We start from the raw sequence: 18,271 nt of genomic DNA, 5'->3' as shown, positions 1-18,271 counted from the left end.
GAAAGAATCTTTTTTTGCAAATTTTTGTAAAAAAAAAAGCCAAGTTAAATTGACCATGATCCAAGACTGAAAAGCATCAAAAGGGGAAAAACTTCCAAGGGGGTTGAAATACTTTGTATAGTCTGGCTTAGAGAGTTGGAAGGAGAAGATGTGGTTAATAACTGATTAGCATAAAATCAAAGGAGAGGATTTTTTTTTTCTTCCTCTGAAGTGTGTGACACCAGTGATTTGAGACCGCTGTAGTATCTGTAGGAGGTTTTATTTTTTCTTCCATAACCATCAACAGAATGACTAACAACAACACTATGTGCAAGTAGGGCTGTCAGTATATTCCCAGTAACAAAAATGTATTTCCCAATTACAACCATTTAATACATATGACAGCGGGGTCTGTGGGGCTCCCTCCCAAACAAAACTTTCAGCAAGGCCCACAGTGCTGCTCAGAACTGGGGTCTTACACGGGGATGGCTCTGCTCAGCTTTGAACGCTGGTCAGGCTTTTCCCCTCCACTGAAATCGACAGCCAGTTTTTGCGCTTAGAGACAAATCTCCATGTCCAGATCATTACTGAGGATGTGCTATTGCATTTACTTTTCTAACCGAAGAGAAACGTGCTATTCAAACACAATACCGTGAGCGTTCTTACTATTGGCATCCCTTTTATCATTGGCCAATAACTATGTGTTGTTCCAGCACATCGGTACAACAGATTGGAAATGATAATGAGCAGATCAAAAGTGGGGTCATAGAGAAATCACAATGTCAGTAATGACTCATGCATTTGCAACACATCGAGTTAATGAGGTTGTCAGTGTTGGCTCCAGGAACGTTTTCTCTTCCTGAATGGGTTGGAGGAGTTGGTAGATATTTTAGGGGACAAGATCATATCATTGGCTCCTGGCTAAACTGCTTCATGAAGCGCTTATATTGTTCAGTGAATAATATATTTTTTTTACATTATCTCAAATGACACCATGTCTAACCTACACTTGTAGTGACAAATCCATCTGTGAATACAGCATCTTAACCACTTTCAGCTCTTTTGGGTTTTATAGCCTGTTTTGATTGCTCAGTGTAGCCTTTTTAATAAAAGAACTAGTCGATGTTCTTGTGACATCCCCAGAAGCGATCCACTCACGTCCCAGTGTTTCAGACGGTGATGTGATTTAGCAAAGCAACGCACAACTGCATCTATATCCGTTTTGAGTCCCACAGCAGTCAAACAGATTGTGATGCTTTGTGTTGACGGGACAGTGTTTGTGGCATCTCTTGTGTCGATGACTCACGTATCAGTATGTTGTTTTTTTCAGGCCTTGAAGACGAAGGGTTTGAAAGGCTGGAACAGCTGGCTTATTTATACCTGGCAAATAACAAGGTGAGTGATACACCTGACTTTTCTTTTTCTTTTTTTTTTTTTTTATCTCAGCGCTTACCCGATGCAACGGCATGTTTCTTCTTTCTCTCTCTAAACTGTTTCTCTGCATTCCATCCCGACTGACTGACATCAGCTGGCAGAGAGAGGTGGCAGCCTCCTCTCATACAGTCTGTGTGAGCTTATGCTTGTAATCACTTCCAGTATGGCTGTGCCAGCTGGTCCGAGCTAAAATGTTACTGACCCTTTTGGACACAGAGAGCGAGAGAGAGAAAGGATGGACAGATTTGTTTGTGCCTTCACAGGGATGAATAGGCAAACAGGATACAGAAAGAATAGAGGATTTTTAAGTGCTCGCTAAGCCTCAAAGACACCCATGCTGCTTTAATCCATAAACCATGTTATAAAGGAGAGAGCTCTAAATGAACATCTAATCTCAGCGATGCTTCTCTTGTTGCTGTGTTCTCTGCTGTTTTTGTACAACGTAGCGCTGTGGGATTTTTAGCAGGGGTGGCTGAAGTTAGAAAAACCTTGCTTTCATGAAGGGGGTGCACAGCTTAACATCCAGCACCTCTGCTCTGGCAGTGGTGGAAGGTAATAGATTTACTAAATGCTGCACTAAAGTACAAATGTGAGATCTTTACATGGATATTCACATTTTACACAACTCCATCCTTCCACTCCGCTCCAGACGAAAGTGTACTCTCTGCTGCAACACATTTGTCTGACAGCTTTAGTTACTTTAAAAATGAAGACTTGACACAATAGATTATATAACCGGCTTTTAAACCGCATCACGTTGTTAAAGATTAAACCAGTGGGTTCCAGCCTTTTTGGCTCCTTACAAAAAGCAGTGTGTGGCCGCGCTCACATTTCAACTCTCTGAAAGCTGTTAACTAAACAGTGATTTTTTCCATCTAAACATCTCACATGGTTTCATTTCGATAAATGTTCCAATGATACCTCAGCAAAAAAGGGAAAAACTAAAAACAGATTTGTGGATCAGAACTTGTTTTTTTTTTTCTTCTCTCCTGTTCCTATTTATCATGTGTGGAGATAAAAATGTTCATCAAGTAGTTCAGACCTCCTGCTGCAGCAACAACATCAACACCTCACTTTTACTCATCTAATGATAATCCAATGATATCATGAATCCTCTACGTTTTACAATCAGTGCAACAACTGAGCTCAAATGTAAAAATGTTGTAAGTACCTGGGAATGGGATGGCTTGCATTAGTGTGCTTTTTTTTTAATGATTATTTACAGAATGTGGTAAATAGAAATTATTTATTTTTTGGCAATTTTGAAGTCCATCCATCCATCATCTATACGCCGCTTAATCCTCACAAGGGTCATGGGGGGCTGGAGTCTATCCCAGCCGACTTAGGGTGAAGGCAGGGGACACCCTGGACAGGTCACCAGTCTATCACAGGGCCACACTTAGAGACAGACAACCAAGCACACTCACATTCACATCTACGGACAATTTAGAATCACTAATTAACCTCAACATGTTTCTTGACTGTGTGGGAGGAAGCCGGAGAACCCGGAGAGAACCCACACTGCACGGGGAGAACATGCAAACTCCACGCAGAAAGATTCCGGTGCCTCCACCGGGACGCAAACCGGCAACCTTCTTGCTGCGAGGCAACAGTGCTGCAATTTTGAAGTGATACATTTATTTAAGTTATGAAATCTCACAATTTTAACATTAAATTTTGTTAATTTTCCCCACAGAGGTCACAAATGATTAGATTAAGGACCACTGGAAAGATCCTGCAAAAATTCTTGTTTATTGCAGTTTCTGGCTGATAAATGGTGACAGGTCTGTGATATATTTACTTAAAGGAATGACAACATGCTTTTCAAACCTGCCTGTATGCGTTGGGGTTCAGAAGGTTGAAACTAATAACTAATGAAGAAACAAGTAGTGCCAGTGTTTGACGGTGCAGATGTAATGTGCTACCACCCACACTCTCAGAACCTCTTGATGCTGTGTGTCAGGTTTTTATTACAACAGGTGACAGTTTCAGAACTCATCCTTGTATACTATATGGGAAGGTAGAGTGGCCATCACTTACAATTCAAAGGGACCAACACTGTCTTTTTTATTTACAAAATTATCCTAAATAAATTATTTTAAAACTTTAAAACATGAGTTAAGTTACCTTGTCAGATTACCTTTGATATTCCATTTACGAGTACAGAACTGGTAGGAGCTGCTTTTAACATAAAGCTGTTCTGTTCAATTATGTTTCATATAATTAATGTTAACAATGTTTCTGTTTTTCTTAGCGTGTCTGCTTTGTCCTTCTGTAATGTACGCGTTGAATGTTTTGTTTTTACGCTTTTATACTAATTACACTAATTATTTTTATCGTGTTTTTCAGGTCTTTGTGAGTGAGCGCCGTGCTCTAATTAGTTTTTTAGTGTTCTTAGTTAAATAGCAGATATCAATTAGCCAGTGAATCAATCAGTCGAGGTACAAACCAGACCAAACCTGTGCTTTTACTTTGATGCTTCAGATATATTTTGCTGCTAATAATTCTGCACTTTAACTTAAGTAGGATTTTTGACGCAGGACTTTTACTTGTAATTGAATGTTTACATGGCTGTATTGGTGCTTTTACTTAAGTAAAGGATGTGAATATCATTCTCACCACTGGGCAGTGAACACTTCTTTGGAAATGAAGTATGTCAAAGCAAAACCAGAAGAAAAACTCCTCATAACTAAAGCACTTAACAGTTTTTGTCATTGTCTTTCAAACAAATATTTGGTTCGATGTTGGTCTTTAAAATAACCTCATTCACTGCTTCAGATTGTTGTAATCATATTCTGTCATACTTTTTTTTCTTGTGCTTGCAGCTCCAATATGCACCAAAGGTCCTCCCGCCCTCTTTGGTTAGTGCTGATTTTGCTGCTAATCAGCTCACAAGGATCTATCCATACACATTTGGACAAAAACCAAAGCTGAGGTACAAGTGTATTCGTGGTTGTTGAATTGTTGTAAATGTAGCCCTGCCTCCCGGAGTCATATCTTTGAACACGTGTCCTGTGCTCGTGGCTCTCAGGTCTGTGTATCTCCACAACAACAAGCTGACTGATGCGGGGCTTCCTGATCACATGCTCAATGCTTCAGACAACCTGGAGATCCTCACCATGTCCAGCAACTTCCTGCGGGTCGTCCCCAAGAACCTGCCCTCCAGTCTTTACCGCCTTCACCTGAAGGTGTCGTACCTGCAGCACCACTTTATATTTGGAGAGTAGGCGAGCTAAAAAAAAAAATCACTGGAACACCTTTCTGCTTAAGTTTGCATATAGATATTTGCTAGATGTCATTTGTTTATTTATTTTATCTGTAAATGTGGCGACAACATAAGACTGTTCCTGTTGTTGCAGAACAATAAGCTGGAGAAAATCCCAGCAGGGGCGTTTGACAACTTGTCCAACCTCAGAGAGCTGTATCTCCAGAACAACCTCCTCAGCAACGAGGGCATGGACAACGAGACTTTCAGGTAGACAGAAACCTCCCAAACTGCACTGTACAATCATAAATCAAGACAATATATTTCTAATTACCTGGGAGTTTTATTGTTTCCCTTGTTTGTTTTTTGTTAAAATGATCCTAATAAGATATTTTAACTTATTTCTGAGATTACTAAATAAACTAATGCTTAAAACTAGAATTAAAAAATGGATTTTTACCCAATGGGATCTTTAATAAATAGGAAGGGCTTTTGTTATTTATTATAAGAACAGGACTGTTAAGTTTGTTACCTTCCATACATCTGACACTTTCATTTTCCAATGACTTTTATATTATTTCTGCATCCTTTGTCCTCAGTATAATATGCAGATGTAGCTTTTGAAAAGCACAGAAATGTATTGTAGTGTCCTGAGCAGATGTGTCAGAGGAGTTCCAGGTTTGGAGTATTAACTGTGGACATTCATTTAGTTGTTGTATGTCTGTCTCCTTGTGTTTACTGTTCAGCTATACTTGGGTTGTATTTTATTCACCTTCATGTTAGAGTAGTAAAGCTGTGACACCATGAGTGCAGTGAATTGCAGGGTTGATGACAATCCATGTTCACACTGATGTTCAGAATGATGCTTTGTTTGTCCTGCAAAGTAAAGAGCGGAGAATAGGAATTGAGAACATTGAGATTTATCTCTCCCTTTAAGGCTTGTTTGTACTTCTTTAAAGCAATAAGAATGTTCTTGGGCAGTGCCAAGCCCAACATGCACTGCAAAATAGTGACAGGGGAGTTGTTTTGGTGGAACATCTGGATGCAGGGAGGGGTGAGCACTGTTACTAAAATAGACAATTCACTGAAAAAAACAAGCAGACCTGACTTATTGCCAGATCCAAAACCATCCATTTTTAGGATGTAGGTTGCTGTTCTGAGGTTGTTGTTGTCGACTCCCGTAGCTAAGGGGATTTTGAAAGTGGTTGGGGAAGGGGAGAAGGATACAGTGTCGGGGAGGCAGTAGATTTATACCAGAAATGTACATTATGTGAGAGAAACCAGCTCGCTGTCTGAACACAGTCCTGGCTCTGTAAATGGGAAACAAAAAAGTAGCTTGGAGTGATCCACAGAACACTATTCCAGTGTGTATATATTCTTGCCGTGTGAAATTTTCTTGTTCCCTTCCTTTTAAGACCTGAGTTTTTTGCAGCTTAAAAACAGAAAAGCAATGATTGTACACGCATCTATATGTTTTCCAAGTGCACGCAAGCCAAAAGCTGCGAAGACTATGTGAAAGCACAGGAATCAACTGGCTTGATGAATTCCTCCCCTTCTCTCCCTGCAGTCAGCTGAGCAGCCTTGAGTGTCTGGACTTGTCAAATAACAACCTGAGCGTCGTTCCCAAGGGTCTGCCTCGCAATCTAGTGCTGCTACACCTGGAGAAAAACTCCATCCGAAGCATCCCAGGAGATGCTCTGACTTCTGTCAGAAACCTGGAGTACCTGCTCCTCCACAATAACAAGCTCCGCTCCCGTTCTATCCATCCGGCTGCATTCCAGGTGCAATATATTTCTTTTCCACTTCACATTTGTTTTGCAGAAAAAAAACATTCTTGAGTAAAAACATGGATGCTTTATTTTAGAGACTGGAAGAAATCAAATGTTCAGTCAGTTTATCAAATTCAGTGCACAACAGTGGATCACGTCTTAAATCTTAAGTTTGTGTTTTCTCCAGGGCCTGAAGAAGCTCCACACGCTGCACATGTACAACAACTTGCTGGAGCGTGTTCCCAGGGGTTTGCCACGGCGAGCCAAGACCCTAATGCTGCTCCACAACTCCATTAACGAAATTGGACGCAATGACTTGTCCCTGCTGTACACCCTGACAGAGCTCAACCTCAGCTACAACAAGCTGTCCAGCCCCAAGATGCACCGCGAGGCTTTCAGGAAGCTGCGTGTGCTGGAAACCCTGGACCTGTCGGGGAACAGCCTTTACTCGATGCCCATGGGTCTTCCTCGCAGTCTGCAAGTGCTTGAAATCAAGAACAACCAGCTCAACTCCATACCGGACGGTGCGCTGACCGGCATGGAGAAGCTACGGAAGCTGGTCCTGAGTGATAACCAGCTGAAACTGAACTCGGTCTACCAGGGAGCCTGGATGGAGCTCGGGGCGCTATCAGTAAGTGGCTGGCAGAGACACAGATCAGATGTTTTGCATCCCTTGTTCGCTGCATTAACAACCTTAAGTTTAGTGTTTAGTTGTAGACTCTGACTGGAGAAGCTGAGGACATGATAATACAGTAGCGACCTGTCAATCACAAGGTGGCCCTGGTATAAAACATATCCTGCTTCTAGAAAATAAACACCATGCTGTACTCAAAAAGTCCCGAAATTAGCAAGTGAGACTGTAAAATCTTGAATTTCAAAGCATTTCTTCTTAAAAGGCTACTGTGGTGGGAAATTGTTCCAACATGTTCATTATTCATTCTGTATCTTGCAACTTTAGACGCTAGACCTGTCCGGCAACCAGCTATCCCACATCCCCTCTGACCTGCCTGAGTCCCTGGAGTACCTTTACCTGCAAAGTAACCGCATCTCCAGCGTTCCCGCTTCAGCTTTTGAAGGCACTCCGAACATCAAAGGCATCTTCCTCCGGTAAGACACGCACAAACCACCTGCTATCAACCAGGAGAACGTCGTCGTTCAATTCAGTCTTTGACTAGTAGATGTCACGTCGTTAACACTCTCGTCGACCATTGGTTCACCCTTCGCAATTCACACAAGCTGTTTTACTTTGTCAGATGGACACATGGAGGGATATGATAGGGGATCTGTTGTGAGGCTACAAAAGCTACAAATGGTTCCTTTCCAGGTTTACTGATCGTCAATCAGGAAGTCAGCTCAGATGGAATTTGTGCAAAATGTCAAGGAACAGTTTGACATCCGAAAAATATGTTTTCATAGGAAGCATGTAGATTACTCATGACATAATCCAAAGCCAATCATGTGGCAGCAATGCAGCATAAAATCAGTGTTCAGGAGCTTCAGATAATGTTCACATTGAACATCGGAAGAGAGAAAAATGCAGGATAACACACCAGAGCTTCGGAGCGTGACCGAGAGTTTAGTGTCCTTCTTAGCTACTAATTTTGAATTCAGTTGAACACCTTTGGGATGTGGCTGAACGGGAGATAAGCAGCCTAAATGTGCAGCCGACAAATCTGCAAAATCTACACATCTGCCCGGAGCAGATCCTCTGCAGTATGTCAGAGACGTTAAGACCTGAGGCTGTTTAGGGAGCAAAGTAAACTAAAACAGCCCTCTGCTTACCTTGCATCTTGATGAACTAGTTTCTCAAAACTTTTCATCGTCAAGGGTGTTTTCAAAATTTAGGAACTCTTTGTTCTTTAAGAGGCTGATTAAAAAGAAGAGAAAAATCTCAGACAAAAGCAGTTAAAGTCAGCTGCCAGTTGTTCATTAGAGATCTGTGTCTGACTTCAAGTTATTCATTCCCTCTCAGCTTCAGCGTCTTTCTTAATTACTGCAGAGCCGCCTTCGTCTCTCCTCTTTATTGCAGACATTTTCTCTCAGAGCAAAAATGTTTAAATTCCTTTGAGACCCATTTTGCCAGGTGAGCACCAACCAGTGTTCCAAAGCAGATAAAATGTGGCTACAACATCAACACATCACATTCAAATCCGTATCTGGATCATTTGTGTATGTTGTAGGTTCAAAGACAAGCAAGATAGAAGGAATTTCTCCAAAGTCTTATTGTACTGGTATGCGAAATATGGCTTACATGAAAATATCAACACATTTCTAATAATGTTTTATAGATAAGGGAATATGTAGGCTGTGTTTTGCCAACAGAAAGCTTCCAGAATGTTATAATAGGAGCAGTTTATGCAGTATAAAATATATATAAATATATAAATAAAATAGTTAATTGCTATAACATCTTTTTAATATTGCAAGTCTTAAAGATAAATAGTCTAAATATGAAAACTTTCCATCTTTTGAAGCTGTCCTGACAAGTCTTTTTGCCCGTGACTGGGTTGAATGGGTTCTTTGAGTAAAGAGAAATCGTCATATGCCGACAACCCATCCCAGTCAGTTCATCATTGTTGCTCGGAGAATCCAGAACGCTGGCCAGTCTGTGCAATCAAAGCACCTCCACTAGACAAGGGCGCTGTCCTCACTCCACATGTGGATCTGACGTTTCTGGACTTTCTCTTCGATCTGTTGACCCTTTATTGGAGCCATAGAACAAGTCCAGAGTCCTGCTGCGGTAGGTGGGACATGCAGTGTGCTGATAAGTTACCCTGGGGTCATAGTACAAATAGACTAGAAAAACTACATTCAGCGAGGAACTCATCTAAGAGTCTGTTTCATTGTAGGCCACTGCAAGCTTGCAGCTTATTAGGTTTATCCTGCTCTTGGGAGATAAGAGAGATTTTTTTATCCTTGGTGATCGAGCTTTCCTGCAGTCTCACATCACCTGTCTTCCCTCTTTCTGGGTCCATAAAGAGATAAAGACACCTGCCCCTCCCCTTTTTTTAATCAGCCTGTTTAAGTATGTTGTACTTTAATTTGACCTCATTATTCTGTATAAAATGTATGAACACTGAATTGGGGGGACATTGTGTTTAGCTTTCATCCAGCAGCAGTCAGTCCCAGAGCTACATCTGTGTAATAAGAAGAGCCATAGCAGCAGGACAGCGGTGTGACTTTCTGATGACACGTCAGGTTAAAAAGTCTCTGAAAAACAAGTTTGCAGCTAACGTACAGGAACTAGTAGACTGCTGTCTGAAATGTCTGCACTTTGGGGGATCTGGAAGGTCCATATCAGCCATCGTCTAACAAGAATGATAAAGGATTTATATTTCTGAGGGGTATTTTTAACTCAAGCATAGCAAGAGCTCTGTATAAAAGGCTACAGAGCACCTGTTGTCGAGCCCCTAAGTAGCACTGTTCATCTTATTTTAAAAACTGAAGTGTAAAAATGACACTCAATGGTTTTATAATTGATATCCATCAGATTATTTCTTTGACAGGTGCAGGTACTTCCCCAATCAGCCCATTTTGAATTCAACTTTATAGCTATCTTCTAATTCTTCACATTTCTTCATTCAAGAGATTCAGGTTTCAGCGTTCAGTAAACCTTTTACACAAACGTCCTTGGTGCTCTGGTCGATTACTAATCAGCAGCATTTACTATGTGTCGGACATTCTGACTGAGCTTCATTTTGCAGAGTACTGCAGCCTGCTATCTAATCTCTCCATCTCCTTTATCTTGTGTGCATTCAGCAAAATTTCCTCTTTGGTTTATTCCACATAGTGCCGGCTTATACTCACAAGCCCTGCAGCTGAAAGCAGCGCTCAGACAAGAGTAAAAGGGTTTCGGACATGCGCTTTCAAGCCTTTTGTTCTGTTTGGTTTTCAGGCTGACCCCAACCCTGCTGCTCTGTGGCTCGCGTTTACGGGCCTTGACCCCTTCCAGGCTGTTGTTCTCGTCGTTTTTTTTTTTTTTTTTTCATATCAGCTGCTGCCACATTTCTTTTTCAGTTTTTTTTTTCCCCACCAAAATCCCCCTACAGCTGGGAGCCTTTGGCCTGAGCCAATTTAGAGCCGCTGCAGTGGGGGAAGTGGAAGGAGGATTTATGCATGTGTGTGCGTGTGTGTGTACTCGTTACTAATTGCATGTGAATTGCATGTTGGCTTGTTGTTGAAGTTCATGGACAACATATGCAAACATTTTCTCTGATAGATGCGAGTAGATGCCATTGATTCCAAGTTTGTTTTGGAGGAGTGGTGCGGTTGATTCGTATGTGCTCCGCAGATGGGTCCCACTATGCTGATTGCTGAGCGTACAGAAGCTGCCTGATGCTCAGATTTGTAACTGTTAACCGCCTCCTTTGCGTGAAGGATTTTTTCCCTCTGAAAGCCTTGTCAGCAGAGTTCAACTGAGAAACATACACCTCCAAATGTGCCTTTGTTTTTTTTCTCCTTTGAAGGTTTAACCGCCTGTCTGTGGACTCCGTGGACGAGAGCTCTTTCGCACACCTGTCCAACTTACAAGTGCTGGACATCGGCACAGGAAACGCCGACCTCCCTTTTAAAAAAGACGAGACGGAGGGCGATGAGATGATGGAGGAGGAGGAGGAAACATAAGATACGCTCAATTCAACTGACATTGGACTGCGTCGTGTTGATGACAGAGAGGACTTTTAAATGGGAATGAACCTGTGAATGTCGTTTCCCAGGTCCATTTTTGTGTTGTGCTGAGTGTGCAGAGTCACGTATTTCTGGTGCAGGATACCGGATGAAGTTGCTTTAGTTTCCATTTGTTGGGCTGGTTAGAAATGCATATATATCTGAGCTTTATTGTTTGTTTTTGACGATTGACGTGACACATCGATCACTTAATTGTGTATGTTTATTCTAAAAAATCATTCAGAAAAGTCAATGTGAAACTTCCCATGTAAATGTTCCTGAATCGATATCAAACATGCGAGCAGAGCGGAAAAAAGTGCAGATTGTGCTCCCACTGTTACCTGCTTTCTTTTCTAAATGGCTGCCTTGACATTTAAAGGGGATTTTACTGGTGATACTGTGAAACAGTTTGTCGCAAGGGTGGAAAAATGAGCAGCCTGAGTCCCACTGAAACGAGCAAAGCCACAGATTCGATCTAGAAGCATCCAAAAAACTCATCCAAAGGTTCTGTTTGAGCAAGGACTTGGCAACAGTGGAGAGGACACTCTAAAAAATTTTGGATAAACCTCATGATCTGGATTCAAAAAACATTAAATGGGTCCTTCCTTGGCTCATGCTCCATGTCTTCCCCAAGTATCATGAAAATCAGCTCAGTAGTTTTTTGCCTAGTCCTTCTGAGAGACAGAAAAAATCAACAATTGGTGATATAGAAAAGAAAGAATAACAAAAAGCTGGACACCTTCTGAAAGCTTCAATCCCTAAAGGCCTCATTATATCAAGCACAATTCAGGTCTTTTCGAAAAATCACTGAATTTGTATTCTGGAAATGCGTTTTGATTGTTCCTGGCAGGTTCTGCCTTTCCCACATAGAATACAGATTGAAGGTGTCCTGTGGAGTTTTCAAACAGTCATGCATTGTGTTTACATCCCATTTCAGTAACCTAAGCACATCCTCAAAGCCTAAATAATGTGTTGAATGCATTTACTTCCTTTCTCATAACACATTTGCCAAGCCAGCATTCTCAGGCATTTTAAATTCAGCATCGTTCCACGTTTATTCACTACCGGTCTTATTTTTTTCCTGCTTTTCAAAGGTCAAAACCCCCACAGGGAGCCTTTGAATATCAACGCACAACGGATTCATAGGAAGTTATGCATAAACATGTTGGACGTGATACAATTAGTTAACTTAATTAAAAATTGATATTGAGTTAATTTGAATTCCATTAAACACTCCAAAATTGACAAAGTAGTTTTTCTTCCTCTATTATCCACTCAGAGCATGTTTGTTGCCCCCCAGCGACTAATACATTTTGATATCTTAGACTTGCTGCTACACCAGAAAAAAATCAGCTGAAACCACAGATTGTATGTAATAGATGGATGTGGCCTCTGAGTCTGAAAAGTAAAGCCAATGCAGAAGTGCCTTAAACCTGCGTTCTGCCTGGTGGCCAGCAGGGGGCGACTCCTCTGGTTGTAAAAAGACACCAGATTGTGCAGAAGTGAAGAAGAAAATAACCGTGTTTGCATTACATATTCTTGATACATTACAAAAAGTTATTGGAGATAACAAAATTTAAAACGTCACTAACTTTACAAAATGTTTGCGCGCTCACTTAAAGTGTTTTTTGGTCTTTAATGCGCTTCATTGGAGATTTGAACGCATTTAGGAAATATTTGTGATATAGCAAACATTTATCTTCTTCTTTTGTTGCCCATCTGTTCATTCGTTGTTCATCTTTGGATAGCATGAAACGTGGCCGATATCAGCTAACACGAAAAAATATCTACAACTTTGCTTGATTTAAAACAATTCCTAAAGACTTCTCTCCATTTCGCTCTGATAGATGACTCAACATTTGTTTGTTTGTTTGTGTTCTTTAAGGTTTTTAGGTGGTTGGTAAACAACTAAGTTTGGCAGCTTTCTCTGTTCTGTTCATTACAGCCTGCGCAACATAGACTATAGCGCCACCTTCTGACGACTGTATGCAGTCTAGTTTATTTGCTTCAAAGCCAATAAAGCAAACAGGCATAGTTTACCGTAAATTCGCTTGACAAATATATGACATGCAGCTATTACTTCTCATTTCATTTATCGTCTCAGTTAAGTAGTGATTTATTCTCTCAATTGCTAGCTCAAGTCACCTTCAGCACAATATTTTTTATGGTCCCATTTTGAGTAAAATGATGATAAAGCAGGATGTGCTTCAGAGTGTGACTGTAAAGTTGCTGCTGCACTGTATTTCAAAAACACAACAGGACAACAGCCAAATGCCAAAAACAGTAGTTCTCAAACCCATGTGTGACGTTACTGTGGCTACATCCGTCTTTATACACAGTCTGTGGCCAAAACTGAAATCATAAGACATCCAGCCTTAACCCTTAAATGCTCAGTAGTTTTATTGATGAACTATTTAAATTATTATTCAAAATGATCTTTGTTGTTTCAGTCATTTGCCTGAAATTTGACTTGTTGAATTGAACCTCTAAAGACGTAGAAAAGTGACATCAGAATGCAGCCAGTGAGTTGTTTTAATGACAGCAGCGCTCCTTGAAAGCAGTGATTTACCGACAGTGTGGATAAATGTGCACGTCTGTACTTTCCTGTAATTATTTGTGCTTGTGTACTTAATATTCCAAACACAAAAGCAACATTCACATATTTAAAGCTTCAATCCAAGCTGCTCCTTCAGTCTACTCATGTCTTCTAAACAGAGAGCCGATATTTTTATACTGACATTGAAAGTACTCCTATTACACTCACTATGTTGCTATGAATACAGTGCCAGTTTTACACACATCAGTATTGTATTGTCACATACAGTATACAGCCATCGAACACAGCAGTAAATTATTTGAAAAGGCTTAAGAAGACTGTGCGTTTCCTAATTGAGCAGTATATCTGGAGGTTTACGTAAACAGGACAGTGTCGCTGATCATTTGCCTCCTGTATGCAGCTTCTGCACATATCACACCCAACACCTTAAAAAACCGCCAGATACGGTTGAATGAAAAACAAAACACATCTCAAAGTCTGATTTCTTCCCATGAGACAAATACTACGTGTTGAGAAGTGCACTGAAATCTCTGGCAGTCGCTGTGCAAAGGGTTGACAACATGGTTGGTGAAATGGCAAAATACAAAACCTGTTATTTTGGGTTAGTATTGAGTTAAATGCACCTTCATGTACTGTTGAAAGAACAGGTTCAGATTTTTGTTCAAGTCTGTCTTATTACAAAACTTCAATGTTGTAATACCTCCTGATTTGATCACGCTGGCCATAAGAACGGTCTTTCTACTGTGGTAGAACTTTATAGGTGTGATCAGGTGGAACAAATACTGGTGATAGCATTTATTGGGTCAATGGAAAGATGCAAGTTGGTATCTGACAACATTTCATCCTGGGGTAATATGTCAATTTAATGTTCAGCAAACAATCTGCATTCATCCCTGAACTCATAGTTTGAAGAAAATGCCACAAGTCAAATGTTAAGTGTGCCTTGGGTTGGGTGGTGTCATTGGAAGGTGGTGTCGTAGGCCACATTTCACATGACTGCAGCTGTTAAAAAAGAAATACATTAATAATACCAGTTGCCTTGTCCATCTATGACATAAAAATGTAGAGAGGTCTACAGAGGTATTCAATTAGGCAAGTTTTAATCATTCTTTCATGCAGCTAGTATCCAACATGTGTCATGCTCTTTGGAGACGAAGCAATATGAGACACAGAAACAGAAGACCAGCCATGTGAGTTAAATGTTTGCTTTGTCAAAACATCTTCTGAAAGGTCTTTTTCATCTTCTGTAAGTGTTAACTGTTTTCCAAGAAAGGCAACAACTGCCTCATGTGGCTGTAAAATGTAGAAAGCTTTTCAAATTTTGCCGTTTCCATTAACTTTTTCTAATTTAATACTTAAACTGGAATGGATGGAAATGGAAACATGACCATTGACCAGTTGGTAATAATAGAACACAACCAGCCAAATCAAGTTAGTGTTTGACTAGACTTGGGGATCCATTTGGAAGAAGGGGTTTGGTTTTCATCCTTCACTGGTTGCACTGGAGTTGCAGCTGACCATAGCCATTTAGGTCCATTATGAACAGCAGGAATACTGAACCTATGCTTTGAAGAAATGTCTTCAGTACATCAGTGGAATAAGATTATATCAACTTGTACAGTAGAAATGCAACAGCTGGAAAGTAACCTCATGTTTTATGGATGTGGAAATGTTAAGATCTCCTGTCTGATGTGGAGCAAACCAACAAACACTTAAATTAAACTGCCAGAGGTTGTTTTTAGGCTGCTCATGTGCCAGGAAGCTTAATTAGATCAAGTGCTCCTGCGGCTGTTCAAATACATAAAACCATTCAAATTGCTATTTTGCCCACGTATCAAACATGACCACAGGGATAAGCAAAGTTCCTGATCTTCTGCTTCACCGCCTCCTCTCCCCATCGTTGCCGTCAGCCCAGCACCACCAGCGTTGTTAAGGCAAAATTAAACAGTTAGGGCATTTCACTTTGCCTCCTGATCACTCAGCTCTTGCAATCCTGTCCGGTCCCTTGTGACGCAAACACGTGGCTGCTTGCAGTACGGAAGTATAAAATATAATAAACACTTGTCTTATTAACGTGTTGCACAGTGACAAAAAAAATTAGAAATCATATAAAATGTAGATATCAAATAAAAATCAGTTAATTGATAACTAGTGCTCACACCTGTATTCAGTCTTCAGTGCGAGCTCACCCTGCAGCTCCAGACCAAGGATCAGTTTCAGGATGGAACTCATGAGCCACTGTCAATGTCCAGTCTTATTTCACTTCTACTAATCACCTGCTTTGCACTCAGACGCTGTCCTCGTAGTTTCATCACGGAAACGTTCTGACTACAATAAGCTGAGAGACAAAGATGAGCTCCTCCAAACTGCACAGGTGTCCTTTGTTCCCGTCAACACAGCTACACGGACGACCCACCAAACTCCACGAGGAGGCTATACGTTGGTCTCAAGGCCATTCATGTCAATGGTGCAGTGTTCTTTGCTCTTCTTCAAGTGCCTCGGAGGAACCGGAGGCTTCTTCCTGTCTGAAAGCGGCCGAACGCCCTCCTCCAGCTGCATGAGTCGGGCCACGTCGGGAGGGACGAGCTCATGTTTGACCCCCGAGGAAGGGGGCCGGTAGTTGCCGTTCTTGTTGTGGCAGTTCATCAGGGGAGGGGTGCTCAGTGCCGTTTTGGTCTCGCAGATCAAAGGTACCTGGAGGCCGACAAGATATTTAAAGATTTAAAAAAAGATGCCAATACTTTGTTTTTTAATGCTCCTTTATGCTTACATGATATCGTTTGGTAAAAAAAACCAAAACATCCTACTTTTACTGAAGGTCTACTCTTATGTTGTGTTTAGCAAAAGCTGTGACATTATAAGAAACAAGTAGCGTGTGGTACCTCAGGAAGTACTGACAGCTCACTGGGGGACCACCCTTTGATCGGTCACCTTGATCACTCTTATGTTTTTGCACTTTGTTTTGTTGTGACTCACCCCATCTCCCTCTTTCATGAAGTCCTTCCTGCAGATGTGTGCCATGATGCCTGTAGCCAAAGCATCCCCCATTACATTCACCATGGTGCGGAACCTGTCTCTGTAGCAGAGGAGGACATTTTAGGGAGGATTTTAGGTAAAGAAAGCTGAGTTTTTGCTCTGCCGTGATTAGTTTGGATGTTTGGGAACACTTACAAAGCCCAGTCCACTGCAATGATGAGGGTGATGTCATCAGTCGGCAACCCTACGGATGTTAGCACGATCACCATGGTGACCAGTCCGGCCTGTGGAATCCCTGCTGCACCGATGCTGGCTGCAGTGGCTGTGATGCTGGAGGAGATTTGAGAAATCATTAAATTAATTAAATTAATTAACTGCAGAGAAAATGACCCCAAGTGTCACTTAAAGCCCCACTATGGGTTTTTGTCCTGAGAACATTCCAGTTTCAGTCTCACAGAAGCTATCACTTCTGCAATTCTCTCCTATTTTCTTACTGTACTCTAGCCTTTTCATATTCTTTTCAGCTCTGTGCTTCGGTTTTAATGCTACAGACAATGCTTTCCAATATTCAACGCCACTACATGTCTCAAAATGTCAGACTTTGGTAGTGTCAAAAACAAATCTCTAGCAGACAGCATGTCACCCCAAGAAAAACCACCTCACATGACCTCATGTGACCGAAGGAAGAGGACACTAACAGACAAAGAAAACTGATGAATAAAAACCAGCAGTGGTCAAAACATCTTTGAAAGAGTCTCCTACTTTCCCTGATATGTGCCAAGGAGTGATGAAAAGAAGAATCTATAAATTAGGAGCAATATAACACTTCCAACCATCCATCCATCCATCCATTATCTATCCACCGCTTAATCCTCAGTAGGGTTGAGGGGGTGGAGGCTGGAGCCTATCCCAGTTTGGGTGATGGAAATTCTATCATCACATTGCGTACACGACGCTGTGCAGATCCATGTACCCTTCACGTTTTTGTGACAGTACGCACTTTCCGCTCAGCTACTACACTATAAGTGCACCCGATTGGCCTATTTTGGTTTGATTTATAGTGTGCTTGTGTGGTGGAACAGACTAGAAAGTAACATAATAACATCAATTGTGCTACTGTGGTGATGTTGTCGATATGTGCATCTGCAAAGGAGATGAACTGGGCCTTAGACAGTGCTGCCCGCCTAATGTCATGCAGCTATATAGAATATTCCATTTATGATCATAAAACACTGAATCATTTCCTATAACCTATAGTAAAACAGTCCGTTTATTGTCATAGAACAATGTCATAATCCTGCTTTTTGTCATAACAAAGTTCCCTGAAATTGATTCCTGGAATAACCTTAGCTCGTTTAAAGTCATGGTCGGCCGATCGTTACGGCTCACGGGCCGAGTGTCGGTCATGCGTGGCAGATTATCACACCCCGGTCAGCCACGGAAGGCAACGTGTTTGTTTGTTTGTCAGTTACCCGCTCACCTGAGATTTGATCACTGAGTTATTCACACATTGTCTGACGTTAATTAGGGCACATCAAAGAAATCTGCACTGCTGCAGAGCATGTTGTCACTCATGACTAAACTGCTCAGTTAATCATGATAAGCTAATCCTCTGTATACCCTCTGATTGAAGGAAATAACTTTTATTGGTGATGCGGCTTTTTGTACCGACAAAGGTGAAATTTC

At 41.2% G+C, this 18,271-nt stretch overlaps 2 protein-coding genes and 1 long non-coding RNA gene across 5 annotated transcripts in view; 1 reads left to right on the top strand and 2 right to left on the bottom strand.

Moving 5' to 3' along the window:
- podn (podocan) overlaps window positions 1-12,301 on the top strand; it is a 19,285-nt gene extending 6,984 nt beyond the window's left edge. For all 3 annotated transcript variants that reach the window (XM_008296839.1, XM_008296847.1, XM_008296855.1), the window contains 8 exons: window positions 1,310-1,374; window positions 4,239-4,348; window positions 4,445-4,601; window positions 4,773-4,888; window positions 6,186-6,399; window positions 6,575-7,018; window positions 7,346-7,494; window positions 10,854-12,301. In XM_008296839.1, coding sequence (XP_008295061.1) covers window positions 1,310-1,374; window positions 4,239-4,348; window positions 4,445-4,601; window positions 4,773-4,888; window positions 6,186-6,399; window positions 6,575-7,018; window positions 7,346-7,494; window positions 10,854-11,010 — 1,412 coding nt within the window. In that variant the 3' untranslated portion in view covers window positions 11,011-12,301. The remainder of the gene's footprint in view (window positions 1-1,309; window positions 1,375-4,238; window positions 4,349-4,444; window positions 4,602-4,772; window positions 4,889-6,185; window positions 6,400-6,574; window positions 7,019-7,345; window positions 7,495-10,853) is intronic.
- On the bottom strand, window positions 11,220-14,020 carry LOC103368466 (uncharacterized). The gene is made up of 2 exons (XR_520776.1): window positions 11,642-14,020; window positions 11,220-11,596 (listed from the first exon to the last, which is right to left on the bottom strand). It is a non-coding gene; the product is annotated as an uncharacterized LOC103368466 (long non-coding RNA).
- Window positions 14,021-16,042: 2,022 nt separating this feature from the next.
- slc1a7b (solute carrier family 1 member 7b) overlaps window positions 16,043-18,271 on the bottom strand; it is a 52,243-nt gene continuing 50,014 nt past the window's right edge. The window contains exons 9-11 of the mRNA XM_008296827.1: window positions 16,781-16,915; window positions 16,586-16,685; window positions 16,043-16,303 (exon numbers count right to left, since the gene is read on the bottom strand). Coding sequence (XP_008295049.1) covers window positions 16,043-16,303; window positions 16,586-16,685; window positions 16,781-16,915 — 496 coding nt within the window. The remainder of the gene's footprint in view (window positions 16,304-16,585; window positions 16,686-16,780; window positions 16,916-18,271) is intronic.

This window comes from Stegastes partitus, unplaced genomic scaffold (assembly GCF_000690725.1).
Source record: "Stegastes partitus isolate 25-593 unplaced genomic scaffold, Stegastes_partitus-1.0.2 Scaffold25, whole genome shotgun sequence".
NCBI classification, from domain to species: Eukaryota; Metazoa; Chordata; class Actinopteri; family Pomacentridae; genus Stegastes; species Stegastes partitus.
The sequence above is the reverse complement of the archived record's forward strand: the minus strand, read 5'-3'. Positions and strand labels throughout refer to the sequence as shown.